We start from the raw sequence: 20,755 nt of genomic DNA, 5'->3' as shown, positions 1-20,755 counted from the left end.
GAGAACGAGGACGAGAGTGAGAAGAACGAGAGGTGGCATGAAGGTCGCTGCGAGAATTGGTGAGAAACTGCGAAGAGAGATAGGAAGTGGTAGAGGCCCGAGGGTGGGCGACGGCTAGCACCACACTTCTCTCCTTAAAATCCCGAATAAATAAATAAATAAATAAATAAATACAACGGACATCCCAAGCTAGAGCTGGGTCGAGGAGCTGCCATTGGCTAACAAATTCTTTCTTTCTTTGGCGGTCGAGCCGTGTGCGAACGCTACGACTTGGCTCGGTGAAAATGAAGGCATCGCGAGTCTGCCTGCTAGCCGTGTTCGGAATCATGTCGGGTGCCGCTGCGGTCAAGCTTCCTGCGCCAGCATTTGGGCGCCGCGTCGCCGCCGCCACCTTTTCGGCGGCTGTGAGCGCCGTGCCTCTGCCGTCGTCGGCTGCAGCAAAGAAGACATTTGCCGACGCCGCCAATGATCCCGACGCCATCTATCTGGTCGAGTGCGGTCGGGCCGACACCGAGTGCCTGCAGCGCAAGCGCGAGCTGACGACTGCACGCTCGGCCGGATACCTGAATGGCGCGGTGGGCGAGTTTGGCGGGCTGTACGCGCTGTGGTACTTCTGGAAGGGGCCTGGGAAGCAGAGTCGGGAGTGAGCAGAGCATGATGGAGTCTGGAGCGAACGGAGCTTGGCATGGCCGCAGGCGGTAGATTTGTCTGTGTACCGGTTTTACGACGAATTCCACGAACCCCACGTAGATTTGTGACATTGTACGGCGGAACTCGAGACGCCTCTCACCCGCAAAACTGTGTCGTAAAAACCCGTGCACAATCGTCAACTCCGAGAACGGGCCAAAGTAATATCTCTCCGACTCCGTGTAGCGCCTGGCCGCTGCGCGCGTGCGCCAGCGCGGTGGCGTCATGCGGCCGCTTCTCGCCCCATCCGACGGAGAACGGCGCGCCGCGCCCGCCCCGGCACGCGCGTGACCAGGCCGACGCCGGCGCGCGTGACCTCGGCCAGCTTGGACGAGATCTCCTTGCGCAGCTGCCGCCGCTCCGCCGCGTCCTCGTTGGCGGGCGCCTCTGCGGCGATGCGCGAGTAGATCTCGTCGATGTCCTGCCGCTGGGCAGTGAAGGCGGAGGGGACCGCCGCGGGGAAGCAGCGGTTGAGCAGCGAGAAGGCAAACACGTGCCTGCGACAGCCGGCGACGAACGGCTCATCGCATCGGGGCGCGGGCGGCGGGGCGGCGGGGCGGCGAGGGAAGCGGTGCCCCGGAGGCGAGAGTGGGATGACCATGATGATGGTGTACGGCACGAGCGCCACCGCGTCGGTGAGGGTGCGCTTGATGGTGCGGACGCCGCTCGAGGTGAGCCGTCTCCCCTGCAGCAGCCGCGCGACCAGGTAGGCCGACTCGGCGACGTCGCCCGCAAAGATGCGCAGCCCGCGCCAGCAGAAGCGGAGCGACGCGTCGGCGCGGCGCAGCGCCTGCGAGCCGAACTCGCGCATCGACCACATCGCCGTCGTGGTCACGTTGGTCATCGAGAGCTCGCTGGCCAAGTCGCCGACCTGCTCGAGCAGCAGCTCGATCCCCGCGCACCGCTCCTCGACCTCCTCCTCCGCCGCCGCCCCCGCCCCGCCGCCGCCCCCGCCCCCGCCTGCGCCCTCCTCCCTCACCGCGGCCGCGGTGGCCTCCGCCTGCTCGCCCAAGTCGCACCAGCGGTCGACGCACCGCTCGAGCTGCGCGAGGCGCGCGGGCGAGGCGCGGGGCCGCTCGGAGGGCAGGCGCGAGGCGGCGGAGTCGAGCTCGCGGGCGAGGGTGAGCTGCGTCATCTCGAGGGTGACGTTGAGCAGGCGGGCGAGCGAGGCGGCGCGCGTCTCGCGGAGAGGCCCGAGGGCGTCCTGCGAGAGAGTCGACAGCATCGAGGCAAACTCGTTGAAGTCGAGCGCGCCGTCGCGGTTCGAGTCCGCCACGACGAAGATCTCGGAGAGGCGCGCCTGCGGAGAGGGGGCGGGGGCGGGCGGCGAGTCGGTGCCGCGGCGCGAGCGTGCGCAGGCCTCTCGGAGGCTGCTCGGAGGAGCGTGGCGCCTGGAACTGGAGCTGCGGCACGGGCGTGATGAGGGTGGCTCGCTCCACAAACTCGTCCATGTCGACCGTGCCGTCGCTGTTCGCATCGAGCAGCTCGAACATGCTCCGCGCGCGGTCCGTGCAGCTCGTCAGCTCCGCCTCCTCCTCCAGGATCTCGAGCTCCGCCTGCTGCTTGGCGACCGCGGCGTGGAGGATGGACGCCTCGGCGCGAAGCTCGTGGAGCGATGATGTGGGCGCTGAGGGCTCCTCCCCGGCGGCGGTGAGCGCGCGTAGGCTCCTCGCGAGAGACACGCTCTCGCCCACGAGCGAGCCGGGCAGAGCGGCGAGCTCCGCGGCCGTCCTGCCGCCCGGATCGGTGAGCCGCTCCCGCGCCGCGTGCAGGCTATTGTGGACCCGCGCAACCTGGCAGAGCGCGCGCAGCGTCCGCGCTTTTGCGGCGGTGCTGGAGGGCACGGCGAGGCCCCGGACGGCGGTGCTGGAGGGCACCGACAGGGACAGGAGGAAGGCGAAGGCGGAAGAGAACATTTATCACCAACTTTTTTTTTTCGCGAGACGAGGAATTCAGAATTCTTTCTTGCCCGCTCGCGCCCGGCATGTGTGTGTAAGAGCATCACAAAGGTGAGCATATTGACGCCGGGCCGCTCTCCGGCGGCGCTGAGCTGCGGCGGAGAGGCCCGGAGAGGCCCGGGCGACGTGTCGCGTCGACTGCGCGTGGCGTGCGAGCGCTCCACCCGCCCACGAGCATGTATTACGTATAATGTGCAAAAACAAGAAAACCCTCGAACCCACCCTTCCGCCGGCCCGCATGGGCCGCGAGAAGGTCGCCGCCCTCTCCACCAAGGAGGCGAAGGCTCTAGCGAAGGCCAAGGCGGCGGAGCCGGCGCCTGCGCCCGAGCAAGCCAAGCCAAAGCCGAGGCCTCGCCTCAAGCAGACGAACGTCGTGAGCGCCGCTCCCGACCGCGCGGTGAGCCTCGGGAGCGGCGGCGGCGGCGGCGAGGGCGGCGGCATCGTGCTGAAGCAGTGGCAGCGCCTGCCAAAGCAGCTGCTCCAGGAGCACTGCCAGCGCAACAAGGCGCCAAAGCCAGAGTACTACTCGAGCCAGCGCGGCGGCGAGCACTTCTGCCGCGTGCGGCTGCCCGACGGCAAGGACAAGGCCAAAGACTCGCATTTCAGCGCGCCGGTTGGCGGCCCAAGCGCGCAGGACGCGCAGCACACCGCGGCTCTGTACGTGCTCTTTCAGGAACCGAGACGCTTCCGAGACACTTCCCGCAAAACACACGCGACCCACACCCAGTCACAGGTCGTCGCCTCCAGAGCGTTGCGAGGCCGCCTCTCGCTGTGTCCACGCTGCCGCCGCCGGAAGCGCGCGCCCGACGGCCGCCTCTCCTTCCCGTCCAGATCTCACCGACGCTGCAGCTGCACCTCAAGCTGCCAGACCTCTACGCCGACCGGTGGAAGGCGTGGCAAGCCGCGCCGCCACCGCCGCCAGGCCGGGGAGGCGGCGGCGGCCGCGGTGGCGGCAGTGGGCGCGGCGGCAGCGGCAGCGGCGGTGGTGGCGGCGGTGGCGGCGGCGGCGGGCGTGGAGGCGGCGGCGGGCGCGGCGGCGGGCGCGGGCGCGGTGCGGGGGCGGAGCTGCAGCTGGACGAGGGCGCGAGGGAGGCTGTCTTCGCCGCACTCGAGGCGGTGCGCGGCGGCGGCGGCGGTGGCGCGATGGAGGGCGGCGGGGCGGCGGCAGAGGGAGAGGCTGGCGCAGAGTCGGGCGCAGAGTCGGGCGCAGAGTCTGGCGGTTGCTCCGCCGGCGATGAGGCGCTCATCCGCCAGCTTGCGGCGCTCGGCTTCGGCCACGCCGATGCCGCGGCGGCGGCGGCGGCAGCGGGGCCGGGTGCGGCGGGCGGGCGGCGTGCAGCCGCTGTGGAGTGGCTCTGCCTGAACTTGCCGGAGGCGAGGCTGCCCGCCGCATTTGCGCCAAAGCAGCGCGTGCAGCTGATCGCAGCGAGACGGCCGGAGCCCGCCGACGCCGCCGCGGCCGCGCCTTCCGCCGCCCGCGCCGCCGCTGTGGCACCGCCGCCGCCGCCGGGCGCGACCGGGGCGAGCTTTGGCTCGAGGCGAGGCTTTGGAGAGGCGGAGGACGAGGCGGCTCTGCTGGCGGCTCTTGAGGCGCTCGCGCCGGCCGCGGCAGCGACGGAGAGCGAGCCGACGCAGGAGGAGGCGGAGGAGGCGGCGGGCGAGGAGGAGGAGGTGATGCGTAGCTACTGCGAGGGCCACCTCTCAACGTGTCGCTTTCCACGACCCTCCCCGCACCTCAGGTGCTCCTCGCGATCTACGAGGGGCGCTTCTCCGCCTCCGCCTGCGGCGCCGGGCGCGTGTGGAGGCTGGCGGCGGGCGGGCGTATGTTAACGCGTCCCGTGCCGCGTCCATGACACGTCCGCGACGCGCCCCCCTCAGGCTCGAGATGGGCGAGCTGCCTCTGCCCGGCCACCTCGAGCTGTGGATACCGGCCGGCTGCCGCTACCCGCTCGCCGCAGGCGCGCGGCCCAGCTTCTGCGCCGCCGTTGCCGCGCCGCCGCCCCGCGCCGCCGCCGCGCTGCGCGCGCTCGCCGTCCGACTCTGCGCCGCCGCCGCGCGGCTGGCTGCGGAGGGGGTCCCCGCCGTGCACGAGCTGGCGTGCGAGGTGGAGGCGGCGGTGACGGGCGCCGACGGAGGGCCGACACTGCTCGCCGAGGCAGCGGCAGCGGGCCTCGCAAACGGGGCGGGGGAGGCTGGCGACGGCGGGGCGAGCAGGGAGGGCAGCGGCGAGGTCGAGGACGACGAGGCGGAGGCTCTAGAGGCGGGCGAGGAGGCGGCGGCGGAAGAAGGGGCCGGCGGTCCACATGCCGCGCGCAGCCGGAGCAGCGGCGGCCGGAGCAGCGGCAGCCGCGGCGCTCGCGCCGGCCGGGGCGGGGAGCGGGCCGGCGGGGTGAGCGCGCGCGAGGTTGCGCGGCAGAGCGAGGCGCTGGCGGCGGAGCAGTGGCGGCTCGACTCCGACGAGCGGCACACGGAGGTGCGTGCGGCGCGCGCGGCTCTGCCGGCGCATGGTGTGCGGGAGGAGCTGTGCGCAATGCTGCGCGCCCACCGGGCGGTGCTCGTGTGTGGAGAGACCGGCTGCGGCAAGAGCACGCAGATCCCGCACTTTCTGCTCGAGGCGCGCCCGCTCCCCAGCCGCGCCGCGCCCTCGGCTTGCCGCGCCGCACGGGCGCCGCACGGGCGCCGGCATGGGCGCTGGGCTGGCCGGCCGCTCTCTCGCCGCGCGCCCCGCAGCGCCCAGCCGCAGCGCAGCCCATCGAGCCTCGCCCCTCCTCCGCTGCCGCAGGAGGCTTGCCGTGCGGGCCGCGGCGGCGAGTGCTCTGTCGTGGTGACGCAGCCGCGCCGCATCGCCGCCATCTCCCTCGCCGAGCGCGTGGCGGCGGAGCGCGGCGGCAGCCAGGCGGGCGGCACCGTCGGCTACGCGGTGCGTCTCGAGCGGAAGTGCGGTCCCCGCACGAAGCTGCTCTTCTGCTCGACGGGCGTGCTGCTGCGGAGGTGCGCCTCCCGCACCCCCCCCCGCACACCTCCGCGAGGCAGCGTCTGCACACACACACACACACACACACACACACACACACACACACACACACACACACACACACACACACACGTGCCGGAGACTCTCCCCCGGCCCTCGAGGCAAGCGAGCCCGGCCTCCGCCTCTGACTCGCCTCCGCCTCTGACTCACCTCCGCTGCAGCCCCTTCTCCCCCCCCGCACCAGCCGAGCTCCCCCCTCCCCCCTCTCTTCCCAGGCTGCAGTCGGAGCCGACTCTCGCCTCCGTCTCCCACGTCGTCGTCGACGAGGCTGCGCGGGATCCCTCGACTCGCATCGTCGTGCTCGAGGTGACGCCAGGGCGGCCGAGCCGTAGGTGCACGAGCGCTCCCTCGACTCCGACTTCCTGCTCATCATCCTGCGCGACGCGCTCAAGGCGAACCCCGCGCTGCGCGTCGTGCTCATGTCCGCGACCCTCGACGCCGCCACCTTCTCCGGCTACTTTGGAGGCGAGACGCCACGAGTCACCACGAGTCGCCCGCCACGAGTCGCCTGAGTGCCTGAGCCGCCTGCCCCTCGCCCCCCTCAGGCTGTCCCGTGCTCACCGTGCCGGGCCGCACCTTCCCCATCACCGACCACGTCGTGGAGGATGCGCTCGAGGCGACGGGGTGGGCCGTGCGCGGCAAGCCGCTGCTGCGCGGCGACGCCGCGGAGGCGGAGCTCGCGGGCGCGGGCGAGGGCTACTCGGAGAGCACGCGCAGCAGCCTGCTTCGCCTTCCGCCGGACGGGGTGTGCCCCGCCGGCCTCATCGCGGCGCTGCTGTCGCACCTCGACGCCTCCCGTCCGGAGGGCCACGCGGTGCTCCTCTTCCTGCCCGGCGTCGCCGAGATCCGCACCCTCGCGCGCGAGCTCGCCCTCGCGCCCGCCGCCTCCCGCTGGCTGCTCCTGCCCCTGCACGCGGAGCTGCCCGCCGCCGAGCAGAAGCGCGTCTTTGCGCCCCCTTCGCCGGGCGTGAGAAAGGTCGTGCTCGCCACAAACGTGGCGGAGACGTCGCTCACCGTCGCGGACGTTGCGATCGTGCTCGATAGCGGCCGCGTGAAGCTCGCCGGCTACGACGCGGCGGGCGAGTACTCCTCGCTCACCGAGGGATGGGTGCCGCTCTCCCGTCTCGCAAGCCCGCGTCGGTGGGAACCTGCCCGAACCTTCTCGGACCCTTCCCGCAGGTGTCGCTCGCGTCGCGCAAGCAGCGGCGCGGCCGCGCGGGCCGGACGCGGGAGGGCGAGTACTGGGCGCTCTACTCGCGCGCGGTCAGCGCGCGGATGGCGGAGCACACCCCTCCCGAGATGCAGCGCACGCCCCTCGCCGGCCTGGTCCTCTCGATCCTCTCGCTCGGCCTCGGCCCGCCCGGCCCCTTCCTCGCGCGCGCGCTGCAGCCGCCGAGCGCCGACGCCGTGGAGGAGTCATGCCGCTCGCTCCGTCTCGCCGGCGCGCTCGACGCGGCGGACGCCCTCACCCCGCTCGGAGCCCACCTTGCGCGCATGCCGCTCGACGTGCGCGTCGGAAAGATGGTGCTGTACGGTGCGCTCCTCGGCTGCATCGATCCAGTGCTCACCATCGCCGCGGCGCTCTCGACGCGCCGGTCGCCCTTCCTGACGCCCTTTGAGCAGCGCCAGGCGGGCCGTAGCGACTTTTTACACGACGAGGCCCCTCCCGAGACCCCCTCTTCACGACCCGCGCTCACACGCCTCCCGAAGGCCCCTCCCTCCCGGACCCCTCCTCCCGGCCCCCCTCGCACCCGCCTCGCCCTTGCCGCAGGCCGCCGACGCGGCGCGCAAGCCCTTCACCGGCGAGCACTCGGACCACCTCGCGTACCTGCGCGCCTACGAGGGCTGGCGCGGCGCGAGGCGCGCCGGCGGCGGCGGCGCTGGCCGGCGCTTCTGCGACGAGCACTTCCTCTCGCACGTTGCGCTGGAGGAGCTGCACGCGCTGCGCGAGCAGCTCAGCGGCGTGCTGGCCGACCTCGGCTTCGCCAGCAGCACACGGGAGGCGATGGAGGGCGAGGGTGAGGGGATCGCTTCGGTCCACCACGCGTCGCTCGTGCGCGCCATCGTGTGCGCTGGCCTCTACCCGAACGTGCTGCGCGCGAGGATGCCCGACACGCGCTTCGTCGACACGGTGGGCGGGGCGGTGGAGGCGGAGGACGAGCGCGGGATCGTCAAGTTCTACCTCGCGGAGCGGCGGGCGGGCGGGCGCGTCTTCCTGCAGCCGGGCTGCAGCATCTACGCCTCGCCCAAGCTGCCCTCGGATTGGTGCGTCTACAGCGGCAAGAGGCTGCAGGCGCCACGGCCGGGGGGCGCGGGGGTGGCGGCAGTTGCGGCTGCGGGCGACTACACGTGCGAGCGGTGCGGCGCAAAGGTTTTTGCGTCCAAGCCTGCGTGCTTCCGGTGCGGCGCACCCAAGCCGAGGGGGCCGGCGGCGGCGGCACTGGCACCGGCGGCCAAGGCGGTGGCGCCGGCGGGCGGAGACGGGAGGCTGATTGTGCGCGACGTCACGTGCGTGTCGCCGTACGCGCTACTGCTCTTCGCGGGCGGCTCGCTCGTTGTTAACGCCGAGGCGGGCACGGTCGAGGTGGACGGCCACATCACCATCGCCGCCTCTGGCCGCGTCGGCGCGCTCCTGAAGCAACTGCGCGCCGAGTTGCTGTCGCTGCTCGCCAAGAAGCTAGAAGAGCCGTCGCTCTCGCTGGTGGGCAGCCCGATCTACGAGGCGATCGTGCGGCTGATCACGAGTGATGGTCTGTAAAAAAAATTTGCTACGCGAAAAACCGGCACACCAATCTCCCTTCCTCTCTCTCTATCCCCCCTTAGAGCTCTAGGATCCACACCCCCCTGCCCTGGCCCCTGCCGGCTGCGGGATCGCGTACTAAGATCTAAGTAGGCTCCACACTAGCGTCCCGTCGCTGGGGGTTCCCGCTGCCCTAGTTGGGAAGCTGGCCGTTTATCCTGAGACACGTCGAACCAGGGCGCCTAGATGTACTCAAGGTGAAAGAGGGTGAAGTTCCGCCTTCAATGCCTGCCTCTCTACTGTGGACCTTACTCCGAGCTCGACGGCTCCTCCTATTCCCCCCCCCCCCACTCTCTCCGAGGGGGGGGGCGTGAGGGGGAGGTGTGACGCTTACGAGGTTGTAGCGTTTGGGTTTTTGTGGGGCACCCAAACGGTTTCGGTTTTCCTCCTTGGTGCCCCGAGTAGAGCGCGATCTCCCCTGGAGTCTGTCGCGCCCGTTCTGTCTAAGCTCGAGGTTCAACCTTCCAGTTGATCCTTATCGGACTGGTGAGGTCTGCCTAGCCGTTGTAGTGTCGGGCGAGTGATGGTCTGTAAGTAAAGAAAGAAAACAGAGAAGCCAATGGGCTGTACATGTAGTGCGGCGTCTCACGCTTGAGCACTTGGAGTGGAGCAGTTGGAGCCCTTGGTGCGAGGTCGGCGGCTCAAAAGAGTTTTTAATATTCTTGGCTCTCTCGGTGCGCCTCGAAAGGCCATCTCCGCCCGTAACCCGCCTGCACCGCCCAGCACTCACGGCCTGCACTCACACGCGAGCAGCCGCTCGCATCGCCCCCTGAGTCTCGGCCGCGGTACGCGACGAGACTCGCCCGCGGCCCCCTCGTTTCGTCACGTCGCGCTCGCGTTGCCGTCTAAGCAAGACCCCGCTCCCTCCCTCGCAGGCGCGTCCCCGGCCCGCGGCATGATATGACCGGCCGTATCATATTGTAGCCGCCGTCTCTGCCCGACCTGCCCCACGACACCCGCTCTCGCCAAACCACTCTTCAAACCACTCTGCTGCTCGCCCGCACACAGTCGCCGGTGACAGCCTCGTCACGCCGCGCCGGTGTGTGACGCAGGTGCGGCACGCGATATTCTTCCCGCACGCAGCCCGATCGTGCCGCGTGCGCCCTCTCATCGCGGCACAGCACGAACCTCCCCCTTCACACACACGCCGATGCCCGGAGCCTGCCCGGGCGCTTCTCGGCCTCGTCGTCCTCTCGCCCCCCCTCGCCTCTCGCCGTCCCCCACTCCTCCGCACCCGCAGCGGCGCCATGCACCGCACGCTGCCTGCCCCGCAGGATCAAGCCGACGACATGACAGCCGCCCCCGACATCGCGCCAGAGCGGCAGTCTCGCGCCTCGGTCAGCAACGACCTGTGTAGCGCCACGGTCCGCTACGTGCGCCTCGACGCCATCGAGGCGCGCAACCCGTTCGTCACGGACGAGGGCACCGACGCGTACCAAACCCAGCCGGGACCTGTGCCCGCCCGGCTACTTGCACTCCTCGAGGACATCGAGAACGACCCAAAGCTGACAGGGGTAGACTACCATATCGGCGACCGCACCTTTGGCCTGGCGATGAACGTTCTCACTGGCTACATCGCGTCGTGCGGCGACCCTCTGACGGATGAGAAAAAACGATCCGACGCCGTGCTCGGCAGCTTCAGCCTCGCCTGCAAGTTCAACGAGGTGTACACGTTAGAACCGCTGCTCCCATGGGCGCTCCGCAATCTTGTGGCCTATTCGAAGACGAGTACGGTTGAGGCCATCAAGGCGATGGAGCTGGAGATACTGCGTGAGATCAACTGGGGACTCTGGGAGCTGCTCCCCCGAGACGAGGCGAGGGGGCATTCGGAGGAGGGGCAGGGGCTCCGTGGCCCGTGGGACCTAGGCGGTCAGATGGCCTACTCTAGCCAGCGCCGCTCCCGCGCCGCTCGCGACGACGAGCACAACGCCGAGCGCGACCTGGCCGGCGAGGCCGAGACCAAGCGCCGAAAGGCTCTGTAGCCAAGTCGTGCGACGCTGTGCGTGCCCTCGGCCTGGCGGATGCCCCCCAGGCCCGCTCCCCGGAGACGGAGTGAGCCCAACGGGCCGCGGCTGGCGTCCTGGCGAAGGGAGAGCGGCGCGCTTGTTGTGGCGCATAAGTGGTGCGTGGGCGCACGACGTCGCGTGAAATGAGCGTGCGTGCCGAGTGGGCCGGTGTCTGGCTGTGAAACCGCTAACCGAGAGGGAAAATCTACCAGCTCGTATCTCCTTGTGGTGGAACTGGAACCGAACCGTTAACGTTTTCTCACGAAGTCCGGTCCTCGAGAGTCGGTCAGACACCTCGGACTGACCAGTGCAGACTCCAGAGCGTGGACCGCAGCGGGGAAGGTATGCGTCAGGGAAGTGGAGGGACCGACGCAAGTTAGGGCTGGGAGAATCCTCTAGAGTCCCCACCTTGCGGGGATTTTGCAAGGCCAAGGGCGAGGGGTAGGGGGTGCATCCATCTCGGATGTTGTTGCATGTCGGCGCGGAGAAGAGGAGGCATGGGGATAGAGGGGCTCCGGTCTCTCTCGCATAGCCTACGGATATGCACTCACTCAGCGGATAAATAAATAGCAGTCATCTCCATGAGAGATGGGCGACGCACGAACACAGAGGTACAGCGCGCACCCCGCCCCGCTCGCAGGGCGTGCATCACACAGGTACAGGTGGACTGTGTGACTCCTCGGGGTTTCTGGGGACTCTTGAGCACTTGAGGTGTGCTAGTCGCTATAGTCGGACGGTTCCGGCACGTCTGACGGGCAGTTCGGGCTCGAGGGAGAGCCGTGGTCGCGGTCGCGGCCAGCGCGCGGGGCCTGGCTAGGGCTGCCGGCGTGATCTCGCCCGACGTGTAGTGCTTGAAGCAGCCGGGCGGTAGCAGCGGCACGGGGGCAGGTCGAGGGGGCGGGCAGGCTCCTTGCAGGAAGTCTTTTCCTGTGCCATGTGCATGAAGTCCTTTCCTGTGCCATGTGCATGAAGTCTTTTCCTGTGCCAGAAAGAAAGAAAGAAAACAGACAACCCAAGGAGGGATGGGAGGACGGCACGCCGCCACCACACAGGGATTTTAAGGAGAGGAGTGTGGTGCTAGCCGTCGCCCACCCCTGTGCCAGAAAGAAAGAAAGAAAACAGACAACCCAAACGAGGGATGGGAGGAGGACAGGGTCCCCACCTGCACGAGCAGGATTTGGAAGGACGGACGATCAGGGGACACAGGGGAACGGGAGTGGGTGGGGAGCGCATCGCGACACGGAGGGAGGGGGACTGGGCAGGGTTCACCCACACGATAGGGTCCCAGGGATTCCCCTGTGCCATCCAGGCCAGTGGGCTGCGCAATTCTTTTGTGCCCTCTAAAGCGTAAAATTCTTTTGCAGCGCGCCAGTGTGTGGGTGAACCTTCTTTTGTAGACCGCTAGGATTGAGAGCAGCCTCGCTCTCAATCCTAGAAGTCGAAGGATTGTGAGCAGCACTCCTCGCAATCGTAGCATCTCTGTACGATTGCTAGCACCTACGCTCGCAATCCTACATCTTCTAGGACTAAGAGCAGCTCCGCTCCCAAGGTGACTGTGGTGACGCCTACGACTACTACCAGCGCGCTCGCAATCCGAGCAAAGTCTAGGATTGCGAGCAGCAATGCTCACAATCCGAGCAACATGCCTCCGATTGCGAGCAGTAGCGCTCCCTCGCAATCCTACATCTTGTAGGACTATGAGCGGCGGCGCTGACAATCGTACCCAAGATCCAAGGATTGCTAGCAGGCGCACAGAGGACACTCCCAATCGCTCCAGCCGCGAGCGCTTGTGAGTGAGCGCGCCGGGAGGGTCTCATCACAATCCAAACAGTGATCGCACCGATTGCGAGGGGGCCCGCTCGCAATCCTAGAAGTCGTAGGACTGGTGGGCGGTGTCGCTCGCAAACCAATCGGCGAAAGTTCTAGGATTGCGAGCGCTACTGCTCGCAATCGGAGGCATGATGCTCGGATTGTGAGCAAAGCTGCTCGCAATCCTAGACTTTGCTCGGATTGCGAGCGCGCTGGTAGTAGTCGTAGACGTCACCAGTCAGTCACCTTGGGAGCGGAGCTGATTGCGAGCGTAGGTGCTAGCAATCGTACAGAGATGCTACGATTGCGAGGAGTGCTCACAATCCAACATCTTCAATTTTAATACCTCTCATTTATACGGGCGGTGGCAGGTGTGTACTTTTTTTGCTTGGCCGGCCCTGATGACGGGGTAGGTAGGGTAGGTCTGGGCCCTCCCGTCGGGTTTTTCCCTCTCTTCAAGCTGGAATTTTCAAAGAAGAAATTTTCCGCGGAAATCACGATGTCAACCCTCCCCAAATGGGTGATCTGATGCTTGTAGGGCTTGAGAGTGGCCTGCCATGTCACAAGAAGGACTGTGGTTGCAGGAGAGTAAGTACCACCAACCCATCGCTCTAGTTGGTATAGTACCCCTTCACTGTTCCGGTGATTTCTTTTTTAGTTTCCCATAAGTAAGGTAGGTAGGTAGGTAGGTAGGTAGGGGCACCGCAAGGGCCGGCCTTGTTTTTTGCGTGGGCGGCCAAAGCAAAAAAAGTAACCACCGGCGGTGGGAAAACACCGCGTGTGGCCGCTTCATGAGCGACTCGGACGGTGGCGGCCCCGCAGTCCAGCAGGCCCCGACGCTCAAGATGCGAGACGAAGTGCTGAAGCAGATCCTCGCGTCCGGCTTCAACGAGGAGCACAGGATCGCGCCCGAGGCGCTCTCGCTGACCTCATCCCTGATCCGAGCCTTCGCCGCGGAGGCGGCGCATCGAGCGGCGAGGGAGGCGGAGTCGTGCGGCAGCGATGAGGTCACTCCGGAGCACCTCGAACGGGTGCTGCCTCAGCTTCTTCTCGACTTTTGAACGTGTGGTGTAAAGCTACGTCGTGTCGCGTCATTGGTACAAATACGGTACCTCTTTTTTGCTAGTTTGTGCAGTCGGCCGCTCTTTGCGGGGCCGCGACGCCTGGCCTGCGCCTGGCCGCCGTCCCCAATTACTTGTGTCTCCACGCATGCTTCGGCTTCGCCCAGTGACTCGGCTCGCGCCTCCGTGCTGCAGCCGGCGCCCGCTCGCCAGCGGCGCTGAGACGGTTCGCACGAGGCTCCTCCGACTGTGCGACGAGCCGCAATCATCACAGTTCACGCCCGTGTGTCGGGTGTGTGTGACTGTTGGGTGTGTGTGTGTGTGTGTGTGTGCATACGCTAATTACACCAGTTCGCTACCCCTTGTTGGCGGAGGGCACAGCAGCAGGACGCAGCAGAAACCGCACAGCTGCCGTGTGCCGACGAGACGCGCCATCGACGTCGGTCTTTGGGGCCTGCACAAATACGTGCTGGTCGCACAAATACGGTACGTGCTGGTCGCACAAATACGGTACGTGCTGGTCGCACAAATACAAGGAGAGTGCCGCTGCTGCGAGAGCGCGGCGCGAGGATATTCATAGCGGACGAGTCGAGCGGAGCACACACAGGATTACTCTACACAGACCGACGGTTGTGTGCAGCAGTGGAGCAGCGCGGGCAAGGCCGCGAACACCGAGACCATAAGTCCACACATAACCTCGCTACTGCACGCCCCAAGTAGTTAGAAGTTACTACCGACTTTCGCTCACACGGAATCCCGCGGGAGAGAGGCGCTCTCTCGGCGTGTCGCACACGTCGGCCGGCGCGCGGCCTCGGCGCGGGCGGCGCGCCCGCACGGCACTAGAACGAGCGCGCCCCCCGCGGAGCGCTCCGGCCTCTCGCCTGTCATGCCGATTGATGTGTCTATAGGTTGGAGGCTCCGCGGGCCGCGCGGTGGGGGACGAGAACGCATAATGTCCAACGCGTGCAACGAATGACGGCGAAAACGACGGCAGAACGGTGGGTACGCCGCCCCGCGGAGCGCGGTATCGTGAAGGCTGAAGCGCGTGATCAGACGGCGACCCGCTATCCATCTCGTCAGAGGTTGACCGTTTTCATCTGTAGAATAAAAGGGTGGTGAGCTGGTGGTGAACTCGTGAAAAGTCGAAGCGTGAAGTCGACTTATGTCACTTCGGCACTGCCGACGACACATCGCACGCCTCCATCGCCTGTCCACATTCGCCGATGGCGGCCGCCATCGCGCCGCCCTCCGCCAGACTCATCAGCTCCGCGGGGGACGGCTCGAGCCGCCGCGACCAGCGCCTCGACCGGTTCGCCGCCTCGATCCGGGCGGCGCGCAGGTAGTCGAGCCACGGCCCAAACGGCGCCGTCCGCAGCGCCTCGAGGGCGGCCGCCTCGTGCGCCTCTCTCGCGGCGCGCGCGGACGCGTCCCAGCAGGTGGGGACGGAGGCCACGTCGCACCGCAGCGGCAGTGCGGTGTGCGGCCCGAAACACAGCCCAAACAGGTGGCGCGTCCGCGGGGCGTGGAAGCACGAGGTGAGGACCAGCAGCTGCAGCTCACCGCATCCCGCCCGCGACGAGTAGTGCGACGCGAGCGTGCGGCAGAGCAGAGCTTCCTCGACGGTGTGAAGCGCAGGCAGGCCGGGCCGCAGCAGCGCCGCAGCAGGCAAGCCGGCGTCCTCCAGGGCGGCTGCCACGCATTCCCAGTGCGGCCTCTCGGTTGGGTTGAAGCTGAAACCAGGCGCGACACCGCCGCTCGGCAGCACAAGCGCCGCGCGTCCGGCCGCGCAGGCCCGGCGGTAGAGGTCGACGGCCAGGCGAGCACGCAATGCCACATCACCGTCCGGCTTTCCTGCCGCATCGTTCGTGCTGCCGAGGATCAGGATCAGGAGGAGCGGGCCCTCGGGCACGAGCGACGCGATGGCCGAAGCGCTGGGAGTCTCGCCGCGGCCGTCGAGCAGCGCCTGGATCTCGGCGTACGTACGGACCATTTGCACGGGCGAGTGAGGAGTGACCCGAGCCTCCCATCCTACCTTCGTAGCACGGAGCGCAACAAACAACAAAACAAACACGTTTGCTATTGAGCGCAGAACTAACCCTCGGAGACCCGTGTTTACTTTAAGGCCCTTGCCCTGCGAATGCGCGCCCCCCCCCTAGATAGGGGTCAGGGCTCTCTAGCCCGTAGCCCGATCCCGATCATCCGGCCCGCTGGATGCGCTTCTCAGCTCACCGGCCCTGGATGTGAGGTTACTGACTGCACTCCAAGTGCTCCAAGTATTGCTAAAAATCTAATAACGGAGCGCGGCCGATCGCGTAGAAGCCCCTAGATAAGTGGTCGGATGAATGGTGCCCGAGAGCGAGGGGGATAGGAGAGGCCCAGCCCCTGCCCTCGTGCCGCCGAGTGCGTATCCTATGCGAGAGTAGATCCACTCTGTGGCCGTGCCCAGCTCTCTCCGCGCCGCGATGCGCCCCCTCCCCTTCGCAACCCTCGCTTTCGCGAACCTGCAAAGGTGGGCGTGGGGGACGTGTGTGTCTGTCCCCTCGACCCAGCCCTAGCTTGGGATCGGTAATCATCAGATACCGCTCTCGCGAGAGAGCTCAAGTTAGGTTGATCTGTGTGCTTTCTTTCTTTGTTGTAAAATTCTTTCTTTAGAGAGCTCAACACGCCTTCACCGCCGCCGGGGCCGCTCTCCGCGGCGACGAGCCGGGGGTGGACCGCCCCCCCTTGCCTCCCTGGCGCCGCTGCTTCCAGGCTAGGTAGAATACCTCCTCACCCTGTGGGACCAACTCGATCGGGAGGAGCGCCGACGCCAATGCCGGTGAGAGCGAGTGTGCGCGCGCCGCAAAGTCGCGGCACAGCTGGCTTGCACTGGCCGTGAAGAAAGTGGCCACGACAAAGGATGCAGTCGGCGTCGTGGAAGGGACTCGCAAAAACTCCGCGCCTTGTTGCGAGAGAGCTGCACTGAGCGAGAGTGTTGGCGAAGCTGCGTCTTGGGGCAGCGGGCCATTCATCAGCCTGTCTGTCGAAAGGTCAGGCCGGGCACGATGGCGGCGCCTGCCTACTTAGGGTCCGTTCTCGTATCCCAAACTGGGCGCGTCCCGGACTTTTGTCAAAGCGCGGCCAAACGCGTTGCGACATGGCGACTGGTAGTATATCTGCTTGGGCGCGCATGGATGATGAGGGTGATGGTAAGGAGAGAGCGGCTGGCCCAGGACTGTGCTGCGGTTCAACGACCCTCTCTGCGCTTTGGGCGACTTTTGCGTTCAACACGGTCTTCACGTTAGCGCAGTGCTTTGGCGCAGTGCTCGCCAACTCGGTCGCCCTCCTCAGCGACACTGGCACCATGTTTGTTGACTCACTGACGTATGCCTGCAACATTGGCGCCGAGTATCTGAAGGTGCGCGTGCGAGACCAAGGGCAAGGCCCCAGCGATCGAGCACACAGCGATCGAGCCCGGCCACAGATCGGTGCGACGAGTGGTGTGACCAGGTGTGGCTGTTTGTCTTGTGTTAGGTGCGTGGGGCGAGCGAGCGCACGGCGGCGGCAGTCGACCTATCTGCGGCAGGGCTTTCAACCGTGGCGCTCCTTGCCATCACCGCCTTCACCATCGACGAGGCACTGCAGCGACTGCTCGCCACTGGAGAGGGAGATAAGGGTGGTGAGGTGGAGGAGGTGAACGGCCCTCTCATGTTTGTTTTCACCGCCGTCAACCTCGCTATCGACGTCGGGATGCTCGGCTCCATCTTGCTGCGCGATCGCGGCGGCTGGTCTGCGGTGCTGTCCTCCTCCCGACGGGCCACAGTCTGCGAGCCGCCGTCGGAGGGGGGCGGGAACGCCGGGATGGGGATCGGCTCCTCCGGCTCCTCTGGTGACCTCAACGTGTGGTCGGCTCTCGCACACGTGCTGACCGACACGATGCGGACAGTTACCGAGATGACGTGCTCCGTCATCGTGATGGTCAGCGAGAGCACGGATTCGTCGCGGATCGACGCGATCGCTGCTTTGGCCGTCTCGGCCATCATTTTTGGCGTTGCGCTCCTTGTGGCATACGAGGCGGTCGCTCAGTGGCGAGCGTGCTGTGCGAGGCAGCGAGCGCGCCAACAGCAGAGCACACAGATGAGGTAGGGATGTGGCCTACTAGGGCGGGGGTGGCATGCTTGGCATACGTGGCTGGGTTCACAGCGTCAGCGATTGTCGGAAAATGTCGAAACCAAATCACGGCCTTCCGACTCGCGCCTCCGCCTCACTGGCACTATTGTAGCCCTGGCCGGTGCGCGTGCTCAGTTGAAGTTCCCGAGTGAAAATTCGAACGCGTTCTCTCACGGTGACCAAAAAATGTCCACCTCAGAGGCACCTCCGGAGGCAGGCCGCCGCACGCCGGCGACACAGCTCCAGCTGTCGAACTGACCCGCAGCTCCTCTCAGAGCGGGAACTGTGACGAAAAGTGACTGAGGCGGTTGTCAGGAACCATCATACGGATCACATGGTGGCTCTCTCATGACGGGAGACCGCCCGACCACTCCTGGGTGGCACTGCCACCGGTGTCGCTCGACGTCCTGTCGACAGCGTGCCGACAGCGACACAGACCATGTGGGACGCGTCGAGTATCGACCTCTACTGCTTACCCAGCCTTCGAGTGTATCCTGGCTGTGGTCCCACACCCACTGGTGTCCATCTCAGAGACCGCAGGAGGTCATGAGGGTCGATGGGAGTGCCAACCCCACAATGCCTAAGCATTGTGGGTGGGGGATGCCGCGGTCCCGCGGACGAGGGACGTGCGGGGTACGTGGAGGCTGGAGCACTGCATTCATAATCATAATGTGGCATTTTCTCGTCCCCCCCCCTGGACGCGTCCACCCTCCGTCCAACATTCGCATTCGCGATCCCCCAAATACATATTTTTTTGCGCGATGGAGCACACATGGAGTCGGCGCGTGTGTGACTGAGGCGCCCTAGGCCGGCGCTGTGGCGACGCTCTTAATGATCTCCACTTGACTCTCGCTAGAGACTCAACAAGTCGGTAGCGCGCCCCACGCAAACGTGGAGGGCGGGAGGCTGTACGCCGTCTCCACCGGCGACGTGCACGTGGCGGGTGGTGGGTCGCTCTCCCGCTCTGCAGCCGTCTCCGCCGGCAGGGCGCCCCACGCAAACGTGGAGGGGGGGAGGGCCGCCGACGCGGCTGGGCCGCTCCCGCCGTGAGACTGCGATGATGCGCCTACACCACTGCTGCCGCCGCTGCTGTTGCTTCTGCTGCCGCTGATGCTGCGAGAGCTACTGCCGCTTCCGTTGCCACAAGAGCTACTGCCGCTTCTGTTGCCGCTGCCGTCCGCGACTGCCTCCGCATGCGCCGCCTCCTGCCCCGCCTCGTCGCTCGGGATCGCGCCCCATTCAAACTCCCGCCGCGCGCCCGTGTACTGCCGGTGCGCCGCCTCCTGAGGCACGTGCAGCGGAAGCTCGAGCTGCGGGAACTCGGCCTTGAGCTTGAGCAGCGTCTCCCGGTCGGACACCTTGCGCGGCGCGGCCGCCGCATCTGCGACGGCGGCGCGGGCTGAGCACGTCTGGCGGGAGAGGCGGCGCAGCGGAGCGGGCCGGCGGCACGCACCCGGCGGCGGCCTGTATGCCGGCTCCTTCTCGCGCCTCTCCGCCTCGAGGAGAGCACTGACGTCCACCTCGGGCCCTCCGACCAGCAGCCGCGGCCAGAACCGGGCGGCGGCCTTATCCATCTCGACGTAGAGCACACCGCAATCCACGGTCCAGGTGTTGAGCGTCGCGTCAGCGTGCAGCGAGCCTTTGAGGAGCGGCCTGCCGGCTGCGCTGACGGAGAGCGCTCTCGCCGGCGTGAGGCTGCACCGCACGCCGCGGGCAGTGGCAGCCGGCGGCAGAGGCAGCGTGAGCGTCAGCTCGGTGCGGGTTTGGCTCCAGTCGTGCGAGACTGTCGCCATATGCGCGACTTTCTTTTTCGGTGTTGTTGCTCTGGCGGTGAACCTTCTTTTGTACTAGGCTAGGATTGAGAGCAGCCTCGCTCTCAATCCTAGAAGTCGAAGGATTGTGAGCAGCACTCCTCGCAATCGTAGCATCTCTGTACGATTGTGAGCGCCTACGCTCGCAAGCCTACATCTTCTAGGACTAAGAGCAGCTCCGCTCCCAAGGTGACTGTGGTGACGCCTACGACTACTACCAGCGCGCTCGCAATCCGAGCAAAGTCTAGGGTTGCGAGCAGCACTGCTCACAATCCTAGCAACATGGCTCCAATTGCGAGCAGTAGCGCTCCCTCGTATGTGGGGCACGACTTTCTTTTTCGGTGTTGTTGCTCTGGCGGTGAACCTTCTTTTGTACTAGGCTAGGATTGAGAGCAGGCCTGGCTCAATCCTAGATCCTAGAAGTCGAAGGATTGCGAGCAGCACTCCTCGCAATCGTAGCATCTCTCGCCGGGGGGGTCTCCTCACACAATCCAACAGTGTCGCACCGATTGCGAGGGGACCCGCTCGCAATCCTAGAAGTCGTAGGACTGTGGGCTGTGTCGCTCGCAATCGGCGAAAGTTCTAGGATTGCGAGCGCTCTTGCTCGCAATCGGAGGCTTGTCGCTAGGATTGTGAGCAAAGCTGCTCGCAATCCTAGACTTTGCTCGGATTGCGAGCGCGCTGGTAGTAGTCGTAGCACGTAGGCGTCACCAGTCACCTTGCTCCTTGGGAGCGGAGCTGCTCTTAGTCCTAGAAGATGTAGGCTTGCGAGCGTAGGCGCTCACAATCGCACAGAGATGCTACGATTGCGAGGAGCGAGTGCTGCTCACAATCCTTCGACTTCTAGGATTGAGAGCGAGGCTGCTCTCAATCCTAGCCTAGTACAAAAGAAGGTTCACCTGCTCTGGCCGACTGCCGGAGTTTTCAGTGTATGTAGCTCTTACGAACATACCCGTCTAGGTGAACTGCTGACAGGGTTTGCGATGAGGAGCGATCCGAACGTGGTATTCGGGTGATTAGATCACTACCGCCGAAGCGCAAGCGCTTGGAGCAAGGGGAGGAACCGCCACGTATGGGTCCCAGACTAGCACCCCACCTCGCGGGCCGACGTTCTGGCCCAGCGAGGCTGCTGCGGAGCACTCGGGGCCGACGTTTTTCTAGGGAAAATGACTCCAGGATTTGGGGGAAGAGCTGCTTCCCTCCTCCCGCAAAAGAAAAAGACGGCACACCGTCAAGTTTGACCGATCAGAACGGCTGGGTGGACTTCTGTGGATGTACGCCGATCAAGCCGCGCCAACCGAGGGCAGAGCGAGCGTCGCACCGCGCGACGACGCGTTGGCACCGCCCGACGCCGGGGCTGAGCGGGAGGACGGACTCGAGGACGGGCTCGTTCACATCCTGCAGCTGCCGCTCGACTGCTGCGCACAGCTGCTCGCGCTG

At 66.4% G+C, this 20,755-nt stretch overlaps 6 protein-coding genes across 6 annotated transcripts; 4 read left to right on the top strand and 2 right to left on the bottom strand.

The window, feature by feature from the left end:
* Positions 1-769: 769 nt before the first annotated feature.
* EMIHUDRAFT_464402 (hypothetical protein) lies at positions 770-2,596 on the bottom strand. Its single transcript, XM_005768395.1, has 2 exons — positions 2,079-2,596; positions 770-1,987 (listed from the first exon to the last, which is right to left on the bottom strand). Exons 1-2 carry the CDS (start codon positions 2,178-2,180, stop codon positions 911-913), a joined length of 1,179 nt encoding a protein of 392 aa, XP_005768452.1. The 5' UTR covers positions 2,181-2,596; the 3' UTR covers positions 770-910.
* A 3,418-nt stretch (positions 2,597-6,014) lies between these two features.
* On the top strand, positions 6,015-6,191 carry EMIHUDRAFT_66219 (hypothetical protein; the record flags this gene model as incomplete). Its single annotated transcript, XM_005768394.1, has 1 exon — positions 6,015-6,191. A coding segment is annotated over one exon (177 nt), but the record flags the coding sequence as incomplete, so codon positions are not given.
* Positions 6,192-6,894: 703 nt separating this feature from the next.
* EMIHUDRAFT_421878 (hypothetical protein) lies at positions 6,895-8,442 on the top strand. Its single transcript, XM_005768393.1, has 2 exons — positions 6,895-7,308; positions 7,451-8,442. Exons 1-2 carry the CDS (start codon positions 6,955-6,957, stop codon positions 8,435-8,437), a joined length of 1,341 nt encoding a protein of 446 aa, XP_005768450.1. The 5' UTR covers positions 6,895-6,954; the 3' UTR covers positions 8,438-8,442.
* Positions 8,443-13,085: 4,643 nt separating this feature from the next.
* Positions 13,086-13,525, top strand: EMIHUDRAFT_211064 (hypothetical protein; the record flags this gene model as incomplete). Its single annotated transcript, XM_005768392.1, has 2 exons — positions 13,086-13,325; positions 13,421-13,525. The coding sequence occupies 2 exons, from the start codon at positions 13,086-13,088 to the stop codon at positions 13,523-13,525; spliced, it is 345 nt and encodes a 114-aa protein (XP_005768449.1).
* Positions 13,526-14,520: 995 nt separating this feature from the next.
* Positions 14,521-15,345, bottom strand: EMIHUDRAFT_211063 (hypothetical protein; the record flags this gene model as incomplete). The annotated part of the gene is made up of 1 exon (XM_005768391.1): positions 14,521-15,345. One exon carries the CDS (start codon positions 15,343-15,345, stop codon positions 14,521-14,523), a length of 825 nt encoding a protein of 274 aa, XP_005768448.1.
* Positions 15,346-16,524: 1,179 nt separating this feature from the next.
* EMIHUDRAFT_211062 (hypothetical protein) lies at positions 16,525-17,480 on the top strand (the record flags this gene model as incomplete). The annotated part of the gene is made up of 2 exons (XM_005768390.1): positions 16,525-16,752; positions 16,869-17,480. 2 exons carry the CDS (start codon positions 16,525-16,527, stop codon positions 17,478-17,480), a joined length of 840 nt encoding a protein of 279 aa, XP_005768447.1.
* Between the last annotated feature and the right edge of the window lie 3,275 nt (positions 17,481-20,755).

This window comes from Emiliania huxleyi (genome assembly GCF_000372725.1).
Source record: "Emiliania huxleyi CCMP1516 unplaced genomic scaffold EMIHUscaffold_46, whole genome shotgun sequence".
NCBI lineage: Eukaryota > Haptophyta > Isochrysidales > Noelaerhabdaceae > Emiliania > Emiliania huxleyi.
The sequence above is the reverse complement of the archived record's forward strand: the minus strand, read 5'-3'. Positions and strand labels throughout refer to the sequence as shown.

Bases quoted from the DNA above. Each gene is read 5' to 3' on its own strand.
- EMIHUDRAFT_421878 (XM_005768393.1), top strand. From the start codon at position 6,955: ATGGCGGAGCACACCCCTCCCGAGATGCAGCGCACGCCCCTCGCCGGC. The intron at 7,309-7,450 runs GCGGGCCGTAGC...CCCTTGCCGCAG, and splicing joins CGCCCTTTGAGCAGCGCCAG to GCCGCCGACGCGGCGCGCAA.
- EMIHUDRAFT_464402 (XM_005768395.1), bottom strand. From the start codon at position 2,180: ATGTTCGAGCTGCTCGATGCGAACAGCGACGGCACGGTCGACATGGAC. The intron at 1,988-2,078 runs GCGCCACGCTCC...CCCTCTCCGCAG, and splicing joins TGCCGCAGCTCCAGTTCCAG to GCGCGCCTCTCCGAGATCTT.